At 41.5% G+C, this 14,643-nt stretch overlaps 1 protein-coding gene across 3 annotated transcripts in view; it reads left to right on the top strand.

Moving 5' to 3' along the window:
* The window catches only part of GLP2R (glucagon like peptide 2 receptor), a 38,288-nt gene extending 26,033 nt beyond the window's left edge, over positions 1-12,255 (top strand). For all 3 annotated transcript variants that reach the window (XM_032707019.1, XM_032707017.1, XM_032707018.1), the window contains exons 11-14: positions 2,857-2,945; positions 4,455-4,593; positions 8,679-8,720; positions 11,538-12,255. In XM_032707019.1, the coding sequence (XP_032562910.1) occupies positions 2,857-2,945; positions 4,455-4,593; positions 8,679-8,720; positions 11,538-11,876 (609 nt within the window). In that variant the 3' untranslated portion in view covers positions 11,877-12,255. The remainder of the gene's footprint in view (positions 1-2,856; positions 2,946-4,454; positions 4,594-8,678; positions 8,721-11,537) is intronic.
* Positions 12,256-14,643: the final 2,388 nt, after the last annotated feature.

The following is a 14,643-nucleotide window of genomic DNA, read 5'->3' on the forward strand; positions in this document are numbered from 1 at the left end:
AAGAACAAGGACTGGTTTGACGAAAACAACCAAGAAATCCAAGACTTGTTGAGGAAGAAGAGAACCGCCCACCAAGCACACCTTGCACTGCCATCCTGTCACGCAAGAAAAACAGCCTTTCATCTCGCTTGCAGCAGGCTCCAGCAGAAACTCCGTGACATCCAGAACAATTGGTGGATCGATCTAGCTGAAAAAACTCAATTATGCGCAGATACAGGTGATCACAAAGGTTTCTATGAGGTCTTGAAAACAGCATACGGGCCTACATACCAGGTCCAAAGCCCTCTACTCAGCGCTGATGGTCAAACCCTTCTAACAGATAAAACCTCCATTCTGAATCGATGGTCTGAACACTTTCAGACTCTTTTCAGTACCAACCGTGTAGTCCAAGATTCAGCAATTCAGTCCATCACACAACAACCAGTAAAGTATGAATTGGATACTGCCCCCGCTTTAGGAGAAACCCTCAAGGCCATACAGCAGGTGAAAATCGGCAAGGCAGCTGGGGTTGATGGAATTCCACCTGAAGTCTGGAAACATGGGGCCTTGCACTCCACACCAAATTTCACGAGTTTGTGGTGCACTGCTGGGAGCTCGGTGAACTACCTTCAGACCTTCGTGATGCTCTCATCATCACTTTGTATAAGAAGAAAGGTACTAAATCAGATTGCTCAAACTATTGTGGTATTACTCTGCTCTCCATTACTGGCAAAATCCTGGCAAGAATACTCTTGAACAGACTAATACCCACTATAGCAGAAGGAATTCTACCTGAAAGTCAATGTGGTTTCAGAGCCAACAGGAGCACCACAGACATGGTATTTGTCCTCAGACAACTGCAAGAGAAGTGTAGGGAACAGAACAAAGGTCTCTATGCAACCTTTGTCGACCTCACCAAGGCTTTTGATACTGTGAGCAGAAAAGGTCTGTGGCAGATTTTGGAACATTTAGGTTGTCCCCCCAAGTTCCTTAAAATGATCATCTCACTCCATGAGGATCAGCACGGCCAAGTCAGATATGGCAACACACTTTCTGAACCCTTTTTAATTAAGAATGGTGTGAAACAAGGTTGCGTTCTCGCTCCTACCCTATTCACCGTCTTCTTTAGCATGATGCTCCAAAGGGCCACAGCAGACCTCGATGATCAGGACGGTATCTACATTCGATACCATACTGATGGAAGTCTATTCAATCTAAGGCGACTGAAGGCCCACACCAAGACCTTAAACCATCTTGTCCGGGAGCTGCTTTATGCTGATGACGCTGCCCTTGTTGCCCACACAGAAGCAGCCCTGCGGCGTTTAACATCCTGCTTTGCAGATGCTGCTGAGCTCTTTGGGCTGGAAGTCAGCTTAAAGAAGACAGAGGTCCTCCATCAACCTGCACCTCAGGAAGTCCTCCATCATCCCCACATCACCATTGGCCAATCAGAGCTCAAATCAGTCCAACAGTTTAATTACCTTGGTAGCCTCATCTCCTCAGATGGTAAGATCGACGGAGAGATAGACAACAGGTTAGCTAAGGCATATAATGCTTTTGGAAAACTCCACAAGAGAGTATGGCGTAATAAACACTTAAAGAAAAGCACCAAGATCAGTGTTTACAAAGCCATAGTGTTGTCTACTCTCCTATACGGCTCCGAATCATGGGTCATCTACTGCCACCACCTGCGTCTCCTAGAACGCTTCCATCAGCGCTGCCTCTGTACAATCCTTAACATCCGCTGGTCAGATTATGTGACCAATACATCTGTACTAGAGCAAGCAGCTGTCACTAGTATTGAGGCCATGTTGATGAGAACACAGTTGCGATGGGCAGGGCACGTCTCAAGGATGAAGGACCACCGCCTCCCTAAGATCCTGCTCTATGGTGAACTTGCCACTGGCTGCCGCATGAGAGGAGCCCCGAAGAAAAGATTCAAGGAGTCCCTGAAACAACATCTCAGCCTTGGCCATATTCATCACCATAACTGGTCTACTCTGGCCTCCAGTCGGGAGGCCTGGAGACACACCATCTATAACGCAGCTGTCTCCTTCGAGAACACACGCAGGATCACTCTCGAGGAAAAAAGGCAACGCAGAAAGAACCATTTCTTGCAAAATACACCATCTAAGGAGTCTTTCTGCTGCGCCTTTTGCAATCGGATAAGTCTGTCACGTATTGGCCTCATAAGCCACCAGCGTGCCTGCAGCAAATGTGGATAGTGCCTTCCCAAATCTTCGTTCGCGAAGCCTAACCATGATGATGAATTTTGTACTGGAAGATCATGTATCACAAATTAAACGCCAATCAGGTTGAATAAGGCAATGCAAAGTTCCTCAATTTTGCAACTTTAGTAACTTTTTTGCATAGGGTTTTTGGTCTGTGAAAGATAAATAGTTCATGACTCATAGGCATTTGCAGGTCTCATTAGAAAGAATTATTTGCAAATTTTTCTGGCTCAAGTCAGGACAATTTAATTAACAGAGGAGAGAATCAGTTGTAAAAAGAATGCCCGGGGGTTGTTGGGCTGCCTAGATCCTCTTTATCTGAAGAATTGCAATCACTGTGGATTTTTACCCCATCCTGCTTACCTGTCATGGTTTGGTGAAGAGTTGCATGACCTAAAGGTAAATAAACTGTTAGTTGCTTTGTTTGGAGAGAGATGATACCAGCAGAGTCTGTCACTGCTACTCTGTACTCTCTGCTGCAGATGTGGTAAAAACCTGCTTGAATTCCAGCCTCATCACAACTGCATTCCAGTTATTTGGTGGCAGGTTTTGCAAGTGTTTAATATCAATTTTTCATTTATTTAATAGTTATATGATTAGTGTCATAACATTTATTTTAAGTAACCCATATGTATTTTTGTTCAAGGTTAACTTTGGCATCTTCTTAAAAATTCTCAGGATGCTGATTTCCAAACTAAAAGCTCAGCAAATGAGCTTTCATGACTACAAATACAGGTATGCAATAAGTAACACAGAAATCTAGGCCCTTTCTTTTTATTTTCTCATAACATCAGAAGATTGCCTGTTTGTCCTTAAATATTTACCTACCACCACCTGGCGTAACAGACACTTAGAGTATGATATAGGAAAGCCATCTGGGAAAAAAGGGTCCATAGACATTTCCTTATCTGAGAGGTAAAGGCAGGTCAGCACCTATGTGCTGAGTGTTGTGGGCATTTTCACAAAGGCTTTGCAATGCAATGACATCCCTGCTCTCAGGTATCTTCACTCATACCTGCGGCCTCTGCTGCTGTGATGCATTTTTCCCTTGAATGTGACAAAAGGTCCTCAAAAGAAAAGGGTGTGAAGATTTGTGAGACATTGAAATGTCTCTTAGTGTTTCTGATCTACCTTCCTTAGCCTGCACTCTTGTAGGCCTTGGTGTGAGCTCTTTTGGAGGAGTCTCAACGGTACATTGTGTTAAAGTCTCGGAGTTGACATTTTCACAAATATCTTCTCACTTTGTGGGAACTACAAGGGCAGGCTGCTCTGCAAGAAGCTTAGGCTGCAGTGAAAACCTGGAAACAGTGGAAACATGAGGACTTTACTGCTTTCCATATCCCAGTTCTTTCCTGTTCTTAGGATCTTTTAGTATCATTGTGAACCCCTGGTTGCTACTACAGTCCTGCCTTACTAACATGAATTACTTTATTGTCAAAAGGTAAGGGGAGGGGGGGATGGAAATTTTGCTACTGACTTCCTCTTAAACCTAGTATTACATCCCTAACAAAAAATATTTCCATTTTCCTTCAACAGTCAATGTCCAAAGGATCTCAGCTATATTCTGCAGATTGATTCAGGAAGATGGTTGTGATGTACAGACAGCAATGCCTGTATTTAACATTGCCCAGTGTTTTATATTATATTCCACTTTCTACTGCTTATAATTTTGCTAAACTTTTAAAGAGTCAAACTATTCTTCATAATGCAAATCATCCTCATAATTCACTTTGTTTTGAGAGTTCTTCTTTCATCCATATAAATATGTCCCCAGACTCGTTAAAGAAGATTCTCTTCTAGCAAATTATTCTAGTTGCATTTTTTAGGAAGCAGGTGACTGCTGACAGTACCACAGGATGTTCTCAATGCAGCTACACAGAGCTTTCAGCAGTGATAGGAAGGTCTAAGGACCCTGTTACTAGACCACTCATATTTAGCTATGTAAATATTTTTCTGTTACCTAACAACATAAGTTTGATGATAGCAGCCTTCCTGTTCTATTTCTTGTCCCTAACTTTTCACCTGAAACTCAAAGCCAAGATTCCTTCCTGTTCATACCTTTATGATAGTATGTTTCAAAACTCCTATCTGAGGATTTATTCCCAAAATCACAAAACTGCTAATACCATTCCAGAGTCAGAATATTGGGGGAATGTTTCTAGAATCATTTCTTTGTAGCTGATTTTTTTTATATTTGTACCAAGGATACTTAAAAATGTAATAATCAAACATTATCTTCTTAAGATTGGCAAGATCTACGCTTGTGTTGATTCCATTGTTGGGGATCCACGAGTTTGTATTTACCTTCATCACTGATGAACAGGTGGAAGGACTTCCAAGACATATAAGACTTTTCATTCAGCTGACAATGAGCTCATTTCATGTAAGTACTGTTTTGCAAGTACTGTTTTTAGGGGTCATAGATCCATGTGCATATGCTGCTCACCTATATACACACCACAAATATAGAGAATTCTTATTTAATATTACGCTCCAACCTAAAATGTCTGTACATACACTATTGCAGTGACAAGATAAAATATTCACAAACTGCATATTCAAAATATAGTAGTCCCAATCACCAAAAAAGGAGTCAGGCATCTTCAGAAACAGTGTATCCTGTGTTCTTTGATAATAGGTGACAGTTCATCACAGACACCTGAAAACAGGATTAAAGTGATCTGTTTAAAGTAATCCCCGCCAAAATCATAACTATTAGAATGTCTGTCCTCATCCAAGGTTTGGGTTCCATTTCCCTAAAGGATCTGTTCATTCACCTTATCTGCAAAGTGACACTATGGGCTCCTAGATGTACACTCACAAAAGTACTGTACTCACAAATTTTTAGAACTAGGAGAAAAATTGTCAGAGCCCTTACATGGATGGAACAGACACACAGACCAGTGTCTGCAGGTCAAAAAGAAGTTTCTTACCTATACAGTCAGCAGTGTTTTACAGATGTTCACACACTTGACTCCTCTTCAGTCACCCTGCCTTAGTCTTGTGAAAGTAGGCAGAAACCTGAGGTGGGAAAGGAAGAGAGTTTGACTGTAGCAACCCTGTGGCAAGCCTGAGGAGGTGAAGGACTCACACTCCAGTTAAATAGACAATCCTAAGTAGTCCTAATCGTAGAGTGAGCTGTCACTGGAACTCTCAGATGGCCACTTATGCACAGGTATAGGTGTGCTTCCCTATAATTATTTGCTCTCCAGTTTGCACAGCCAAAGAACTGGACACTGGCACAAAGCACTGCTGTCTGCTTCAGTCTGAGTTCTGCAGAGCTGCTGAGTAACGACTCTTCCAGGTAGTACTAATGAACCTGCTTAGAAAAGTTGTCCTTTACCCTTATCTTCCTGTCTTGACCTTCTTAGGGCAACAGGACAGCAATTTCCAGGCCTCTTTACTGAGGTACCCAGCAATCTCTCTGGCTACAAGTCCTTGCTCCTCACTAACTCAGTGTTCTGACACATGCTGCCCACTTCTGCAGCCTGAGGCATGAAGTCATCACAGCATTGCTGCACTTTCCCCACAATTTATGATGATCCTTGTTTTTTACCTTTATGTATGTACCCACACTATGGTGTACGTATGCATCAGGGTTTTGACACTGTTTTTGAGGCTCCAGTTAAAAATTTCCACTACAGCTTGAGGGGAAAAATGTCCCAGACAGCACCAGAGAGTTCCTGCAGAGCCACAACCCTGAGGGGCCTGCTGACATGGTGTTCACAGAATGATTTAGGTTGGAAGGGACCTTAGTGTTGGAGTATGCATTCCTCAGTTAGATGTATCCTTACTTGGGGACGTTGCAGTGGCTAGATGTTATTTTAAAAACACAGAATCATTTTAAGTGAAAATTTCATTTACTGGATTGTACAGAGAAATCTGATATATATACCAACTTATTCATCCTTGCTTGAGAACACAAACTTCATTCCTTTTAGAGAAACATTCATGCACTTGGCTGCATGTCATGCTTTAGAAACAAAATGTCTTTACAAAATACCCAAAGATCTTAGCTAATGTTTATTGCAGACTGTCTCTTTTAGCTATGGCATTATTTGTGAAGGGATTAGCCAAAAAGCGCGTCAACTGTACACAGTAACATTTGTTTAGTCTGTAAATCTTCTCAATAGTTTTAAAAGACAGTTAAACTGTTTTGTTAAAGAAAAACAATTACCCCTATGATCTTATCTGGAGGTTTAACTCAAAAATTTTACAGGAGCACAAAATTAAATTCTAAATAAGAGTTTTGCTGTAGGTATCATGCTGCTTTGCTGTAGAAAGTGGAGCAATCCAAATACCTTGGTTCCCTGATGCATGCAAACTGCTAGCCACAGGAAAAACTACTGTTTCTGGTGGAGAGAACACATTATTTAATGAGTAATTTATCATGTTACCATTGTCAATGGAACTAAAAAACAGTTGTGAGGCTTACGTGTGCATCCATCCTTTTCTATTGGTGTTTATGCTAATGAACATTTCTTCTGAATTTCTGATTCTTCTTTTTCACTCATACTAGCATAATTCTGAAATTGTGTGCTTGAGAAGTCACAGCATATTGGAAAGATTTCTAAGTGTGAAATTCAATTTATTGGGAAAAAATGAGTAAGAATTAAAGAAATCAGGATATAAAATGAACATCAAACTTGAATAATCAGCAGAACTTTCCACCTTCTGGTATGATTTCACAGTGCTTCTGCTTGTCACTGCACGCTCTGGTCCTGCAGGAGCAGTGAACTAGATTCACAGAGGGATTTACAAACTGAAATCAGCACAGAGATGTCACTCGTGTTCACACAGGCAGCTCCTAATCTGGTGAGTCTCTGCTTTTCTGGCAGTGGCTATCACCAGGCTTAGCAGTCAAAGGACTCAACAGCATCATGTAGTTCAAATCCTGTTTCTGCTTGCAGTGCCTGTGAGGCTAAATTTAGAGCTCATAAATAAAACAAAAAAAAACCCAAACCACCCACCAGGTAAAGACATTTTCATGAACTTTCTACCTAAAAAAAAGAGAACTATCTCCAGGTGCAGGAGCAGTTCTGCATAAAAAAGTTGCTTTTTAAGCTCTTAAATCTGTACTTAATATCATATGTGAGAATATATTGTAATTATAATAGTTATAAGATATAATAGTTATAAGATATAATTATTATAATGTATTATAATTGGTATTTAATATCATCTATTATTAACCCTAATGACCACAGTATTTTGTGAATTTTTTTGCATATTTCCATGAAATAATTCAGATGCAAATATTATTTAAAAGTTACGTTGATAAATGACATGCCAAAATTAACTATATCTTGCTACCATAACCCAGGTGAAGCACGAAAAATGACAGAAATAAAATACATGGAAAAAGCAATTGTCACTGGTATTTCTCCTGTCCCCGTTTCCACTGGTGTGGCAGATAAACTGCTTGTTTTCATACTTACTGCATATATGCTTAAGGAATTAATGACTCCAAGCCTTTCAGGATTGCTAGACAATTAACAGTGGCCTCAAAATGCTATTGGTTAACGCTAGGTATAATGAAAAATATCGAAGATTCTGGGTATGTGAATTTCTTTTTAAGCTTTTGTCTGAGAAAAGCAGAAACATTTCTGGAAAAGTATGTGTGTGAAACCAATTGAATGCTGTCAGCTGCATTGTGTATGGTTATAGCACCTTTGTAGTTGTGATATAAACATTGCCTTGAGACTGAGATTATTTTTCTCTTAATCAGCACTTGTGTCACAGATGCCTTTAGACATACCAAAAGAAGGGCATTTCCTGAAGAACTGGGAATAAATCTGCATGTCTGTGCCAGCCTGTGGAGTTGAGATGCAGCCTGGAAGCTGCTTTGGTCTGAGATCAAACACAGACAGAAGGCAAATGGAAAAAATAATTTTGGCGTTGGTTTAAAACAAGTTCTATCTCTAGGATTTTTTTAAGGTGTTTATTTATACCAATTTTGAAGGCACAATAGCAATTCAAAATAGCTGTAACACTCAATACAGCTGTACTTTGAATTAGCACTAATCACTTAACATAGAACTAATTTGTAAAAAGCGCCCAAATGAGATCTGTCTCAGTAGTCTCATATGCAAACCCCAACAAACACATAGATAGTATGACAAACCAAGTAGCCCTTTTTTGCCTTAGCATGTTTAGAAATAGCACCAGTTGTAACAGTAGTGGTTTGGGAAAAAAGTATTATATGCTAGCGAAATGAAGTTCAAACTGGGTTGTATATAGTCTCTTCTTCTCAGTATCTGCACAAAATGTGCCCTGCACTTGCCAAGGCACTGCACAAAAACAACTGACTGGGTACTTCAATAACAATAATAAGTAAATTGGTTGCCTTTTTGAAAATTAAGCGGCATTGTTTATATTTATGGCTTTAACAATAATGTCATCCTTAAACTAAAACTTCATGTATTTCCTGCACACTGATTTTTTCCTCTCACTTTCTTTCTCTTACAGGGTTTTTTGGTAGCAGTTCTGTATTGCTTTGCTAATGGAGAGGTAAGACAGTCTATGAGAAAAGTTTTTAGTTTGTTAGTAAAGTATATTAATGACACTCAAAAGGATGAACACACTGACCAGCTCTGCTTATTGAGAACATGTGTGCATTCTTTCGAGCTGGTAAAATTCTGTGAACAGGACAGCAAGAACTCTCACAGCTTTGGGATTCAAATGCAAAGTATTTCCACTGAAGCCTGAGTGGTGTCTGAGATACCATGATATGAGATAACCATACTGGAGGTATGGTTAGCCTGTGGTGTCTGAGATACCACCAGAAGCTTATGGTCAGTCACACACCTAAACCCCACTCCTTTATTCAGCTGAAACCCCAGACTTCATGGTTGGCCAGGCTGAACCCCTTAGTTTACCCCTGAACTCCATGTGAAGTGACCATATTTAGGGTTCTGTGATATCTTAGACAGCAACATGCTGAAAAAATAGTTTAACAGAATCACAGAATGGTTTGGATTGGAAGGGACCTTAAAGATCGTCTTCCAATCTCCTGCAATAGTCAGAGACACTTTTCAATGTGTGCACATCCCTAAACTTGCTGTAAGGGATTCCTTGTCTGGAAGTTGTCTCCTGCTGTGCCTCAAGGGACAGCTGGGTGTTCAATTTGCTCTGCACCAGGATTTAGACGGAGCAGGGATGACAGCAGAGAAAGCTAACCTCCTGCCAGTATGGGGCAAAGACTGAAAACACACCAGGTTACTCAGAGGTTTGTCCAGCTAAACTTCGAACCCCCCAGCCCAAGGACAGAGGTTCCACCACCTCTCTGGTCCTCTGTTCCAGTGCTTCTCCGTACTCAGGAGGGAATATTTTTTCCATATATTGTCATAGAATCATGGAATTGTTTTAAATTGGAAAACACCTTAAAAAGATTGAGTCCACTTGTTAACCTAGTACTGCAAGTCTGTCACTAGACCATGTCCCCAAGTGTCACAACCGCATAAATGTCTCCAGGGATGGTGACTCAATCACTCCCCTGGGCAGCCTGTTCGATATAGAATATTTTGCTAATGTCTAATATAAACTTCCCCTGGTGCAACTGGAGGCCATTTTTTCTTGTCCTCTCCCTTGTTCACCAGGAGCAGAGCCCAATTTCCCCTGGTTCCCCCATCCTGTCAGGGAGTTGCAGAGCCAGAAGGTCCCCCCGAGCCTCCTTTTCTCCTGGATGACCCCTCCCAGCTCCCTCGGTTGCTCCTGGTGCTCCAGACCCTTTCCGTATATATTTCAGTTTGTAATCACTGTCTCTTGTGTCCTACCAAACACCTCTGCAGAGTGCCTGACTCCACCTCCTCCATGATCTCCTTATAGAAAGTATCTGGGCTTTGAAGTGTAAATATATCTCCTAATAGGGCAAGTGCCCCAGTGCTGATCTCTGCCGATAAGTTCAAGCTTATCAACACAGTTCCTGTACTGGGGGTCCAAAATTAGTCACAGTATTCAAAGGTGATCTGAGTAAGGGAGAACAACTGCTTCTCTTGAACTACTACTGGCTCTGCTCCTGTCCATACAGTCCAGTGACAGCTGCACGCTGCCTTTGCCTAATCACTCTGACTGCACGGAATCATATAATCACAGACTGGTTTGGGTCGGAATGGACTTTAAAGCTTACCTCATTCCACCCACATCTCATCTAAATCTCTCCTCTTGTAGTTTAAAACTGTTCCTCCCTTGTCCAATCACTATCTGCACATGTGAAAAGTGGCTCTCCCTCTTTTTCTATGTCCTGTTTGGGCACTGGAATGGGCTCTGAGGTCTCCCCAGAGCCTTCTCTTCTCCAGGCTGAACACCCCAGCTTTCTCAGCCTGACTTGCTACAAGCTACCTTGGAAAATGATGCTGTGTAGGCTGTGGAATTAATCTCACTTAATTTTAAATGTTTTCTAAGTTGAATCTTGCTGTCTGTACTTCCCTTGTATTTGGCCTGGGTGCAGACCGCCACTATTGGAATAAACAGACACATATCCAGCATCAGAACACTGGCACAGACAGTTGGCATGGGACACACTACACAAACAGGACTACAGGAATTGGACACCTTTCTAAAGACATCAGTGAAACAAATGGATGGGCTTTATACAGAAGGTAGACCAGATGTTCCTAATATCTATAAAGGAAATGTGCTGTAATTTCAGAACTACTTAAATGAAAAAGAGAACTGGCACTTGTCTGCAATAGAGGAGTGCTTGTCTGACACTTGTGAAGGGCACAGAACTGCTATCAGCTCTCATCAGCAGTTGAAAGTTGCTCTTTTGGCCTTCTACCATCTGGTCCAGCTGAGTTCTCAGGCCAAAGTTCTGCTGGTTAGAGCCAGGGGAAGTCCTGGTCCTCCACATGGGGCTGGAGCCTGCCCTCCAGCTGCAGCATGGGCTCAGGGGGTGCAGGCAGTGGGACACCCAGTGCTGAGGATTTCAGTCAGGCTGCCAGATAAACAGCTTTAACAAAACAAATCAGTTCCACAAGCACAACATTCTGGTAAAACTGCATGGTCTTCATTTCCACAGTGCCTGGGCTTTCCTCCACTCCATCAGGCTGTAAACTGGGAAGTCACTTGAGCTCTCCCACATACATGCATCAGATTTGCAGAGGAAAAACTTTCCTTAGAGTGCAGAGGTTGGACTTTTCAGGTTGACTTAGCCAACAAGTCTGTTCCTACCTTACAAGGACCCCACCAGGTGCAAGTGAAGCCCCAAAGAGACAGGAAGCTCAGGACTGCACAGTTCCTCTCATTTTACATCTAGTATTTGTGTTAGTGAACTACAGGGTGGTCACAAGCCATCACTATGACCAGACTGTTTTCTCCTCCACCCAGGTGAAAGCAGAGCTCCAGAAGCAGTGGTCCCGTTTCCTGCTGGCAGATCCCTTTGGCTGCAAACTCTGCTTTCTTGGGGAAAACATAAAATACCTCAGAAAATGTTCACAGAAACGAAAAAACCAGCACTTCAGCAGCAAGCACCGCTTGTGCCTGGAGGTGAGCAAACCCTGGGGCATGCAGCTGCAGCAGGTGCTGGTGAGGCAGAGGACAGACTTCAACCTGGAGCCCTGCTCCACACTCTCATCCCACCCACGGACAAGCATGTCAGACAGCAGCGAGGGAGAAGTCACCACTGGAGAGACAACTGAGGAAGTCTTTGAGGAAAGTGAGATTTAGAAAGCTGTCCACTGGACAGCACCTGCCAACAGCCAGTGCTGTGAAAGATCTTCTCTCACCTCCAGACTGTTCAGAGTTCTGGGATGTGCAATGCAAGGAGGAAGGAGTTAATATCCCAGATGTTCCAGTTTTCTTAATCTGAGAAAAATTGTATCTGCATGTTGCTAACCTGTGTGGCTGGGTAGAAGAGGTCTGAATCAAAAAATGCTCTGAGCTGACCAGTCTGGAAGGTAGCTGATGCTGAGAGTGATGTGCACAGGAAAGCAGGAGGTACTCTGGAAACAAGTAGACTCTGAATGCGCATTGTGTCCCAGCAGCTTCATCCATACGACTGCCCTTTGACTCACATAATAAAGAAGTTGTTAATTTTTCTTTTTCATAGGATTGTTTCATAAATAAAGATATGTGTGCGGAAGACTCTTCACAGATTGAAATCATCCCCCATCTCAAAAAACCACCCCAATTTCAGACCAAACCAGACACATTTTGTTTAAGCAAAATGATAGGAGATACTTAAATACACTAAATTCCAAAAAACAAACTTGAGTTGAACCAAACTTCTGCTTGCATTTTAATTCTCACATACAACTCATCCAGAGACCTACGAAATTCAATTGTTTGTTAAGATCCAGTTTCCAAAGTGGTGAACATGAGCCAATTGGCATCCTGAAAAGAAAAAAGGCAGCAGAAAGGTTAGCAGGTAATATTTATCTGCAATATAAATGCCTGCCCTAGGTCTCATGTGTTCATTCTCTAGCCTGCAGCCAGTTACATAGCACAGTTATTCATTTTCCCTGTACTTTACTGGCGAGCATTCTATTTTAACACAGATGCCTGCAAATGTAAAAAACCCCATAACCTGGGCAACTGACTCCAAGTTCGACCAAGTGACCTCTAGAGGATCCTTCCCACCTCAACCAGTCTGTGTTTCAGTGAGAACACCATATGTCAAATAACTGTTTTTAAGGGCTGCTTGTGGGTTCTATTCACATGGCTTGTTGCCCATGCTGTGCCTGCCCTTCTGACTTTCCTTGCTCCTACACTTCTCTATGGGGAGGTTTTGTTCTCTGACCCCTGCTTCTAGCTTTGCAACCCCAAAGGACACTTTTTTAAGACAGGGGGCTTATATCTTCAATGTATTGTTTGAGCAGTATGATTGTATGCAGCTTATATAACTTACCAACGCTTTTAAAATTATTTATCAGACTAAAAAGGTTTAGCCATGTAAACTTTAGCAGTTACGATACACTGTTTTGTTGAAAGAACAGACCAATTAATTGACTAGCACTAGGTCAAGAACATATTTGAGCTATCACATTTCTGGCACTTTAAAAAGTATTTCTTTTACTGTTCTATCTGTGTTTAACAATCTATTTAATCAATACAAAGTTTATATTTCAGTAATATATGAATAAAGTGTAAATATTTGATTCATTTAAAAATATATCTGCAGTTTTAAAATGCTTTTTATTTAAATGTGCATTCTGTTTATATAGCATTTTACTGCAATGGATTTCTTCAGCACCCACTGGAAACATCAGACACCACATGTATGTCATGTCTTCCCCAATTTAAAATAGACGGATTTCTTCTAGAGCTGTTGTTTAAGATATTAAAGATTTAAGATATTAAAGAGCTTGGTTTAGAATGTGTTTTACTTGGGTTTTAAAAATGTGTGAAAACCGTAAGATTTTACTTCACCTAAGTGAAATAGTTTACTTTTTAATTGCATTGTAAAGTGTTTCGGATGATCAAGAAACCAGTTTTCTGTGCTCTCAACAGCAGTCCCTGTAACTGGATTTTTCCTTTCTATTATGTGTTTGGGCTCTTTGCCTCTTTCGGTTTATTAAAATCAACTGTTGTTATATAAGCAGGCCCTGGAGGCCTGAGGTCTGATAAAAACAATCATCACATGGATTCCTTCAGAAAGCATGTTTTAAGTAGATAAATCAGCAAGTTTCATCATAAGATTATAGCATTATTTATTATACCATTAAAGTATAGAAGTTGTTAAATCTAGATGGTCACGCACATGAGGTCTTTTTAGAGAATTAGTACAAGCTCCTCAGTTCTAAATAAACCATTTCTAGAAGACAGCAGGGAACTCCACAATTCAAATATGTTTAGTACAGTCAGTGTCACATCTGTGGAAAGTCTATAGGAATGCTGACTGTCCTCCTGGGGAGCTGAAGGTCTGTATCCAGGTATCCTCCTGGGACTGTCCTTCCACTCTTCATGGAGCCCCAGAAGGGATAGTACAGCCCAAGGAGCTGATAAAACCAGTTGCAGTGGGTCCCTGGGCTGTGACAGAAGCCAGATGACTCTCCAGGGATCCTACAAGCGCACAAACTGGACAGACAAAAACAGTTGGAAGAAAGAACAAGAAATATGATCTTGCTTGGACAAAAAAAGTGGAGGAGACAGACAGACCTAAACTGGTATTTGTTTACAAGTGACATTTTATGTAAATTACTTATCCAATTTGCACATAGACTAATTGTCAGACAACGGAAACTTCAACATTCCCCCAGGGGTTTATGCTTGTGTAGACCCAGTAAGAGGCCTTTTCTCTTTATCAATTTATTGCTCCCCAGAATTTCACTGCCCTATGAGAAAGCCTGGTGAGAGCCTGTGTTCCTCCCTCTTGGTGAGAGAGCCCATCCTCCCACAGTCCTGTCAAGTTTGGGTTCTGCGGAGTCAGTCCATTAAGTAAGACAAGGTGACATATTAATGCTTAGGTCATCAGAGACAACCCATTCTAAAACCC

Source organism: Chiroxiphia lanceolata, chromosome 19 (assembly GCF_009829145.1).
Source record: "Chiroxiphia lanceolata isolate bChiLan1 chromosome 19, bChiLan1.pri, whole genome shotgun sequence".
Lineage (NCBI taxonomy): Eukaryota > Metazoa > Chordata > Aves > Passeriformes > Pipridae > Chiroxiphia > Chiroxiphia lanceolata.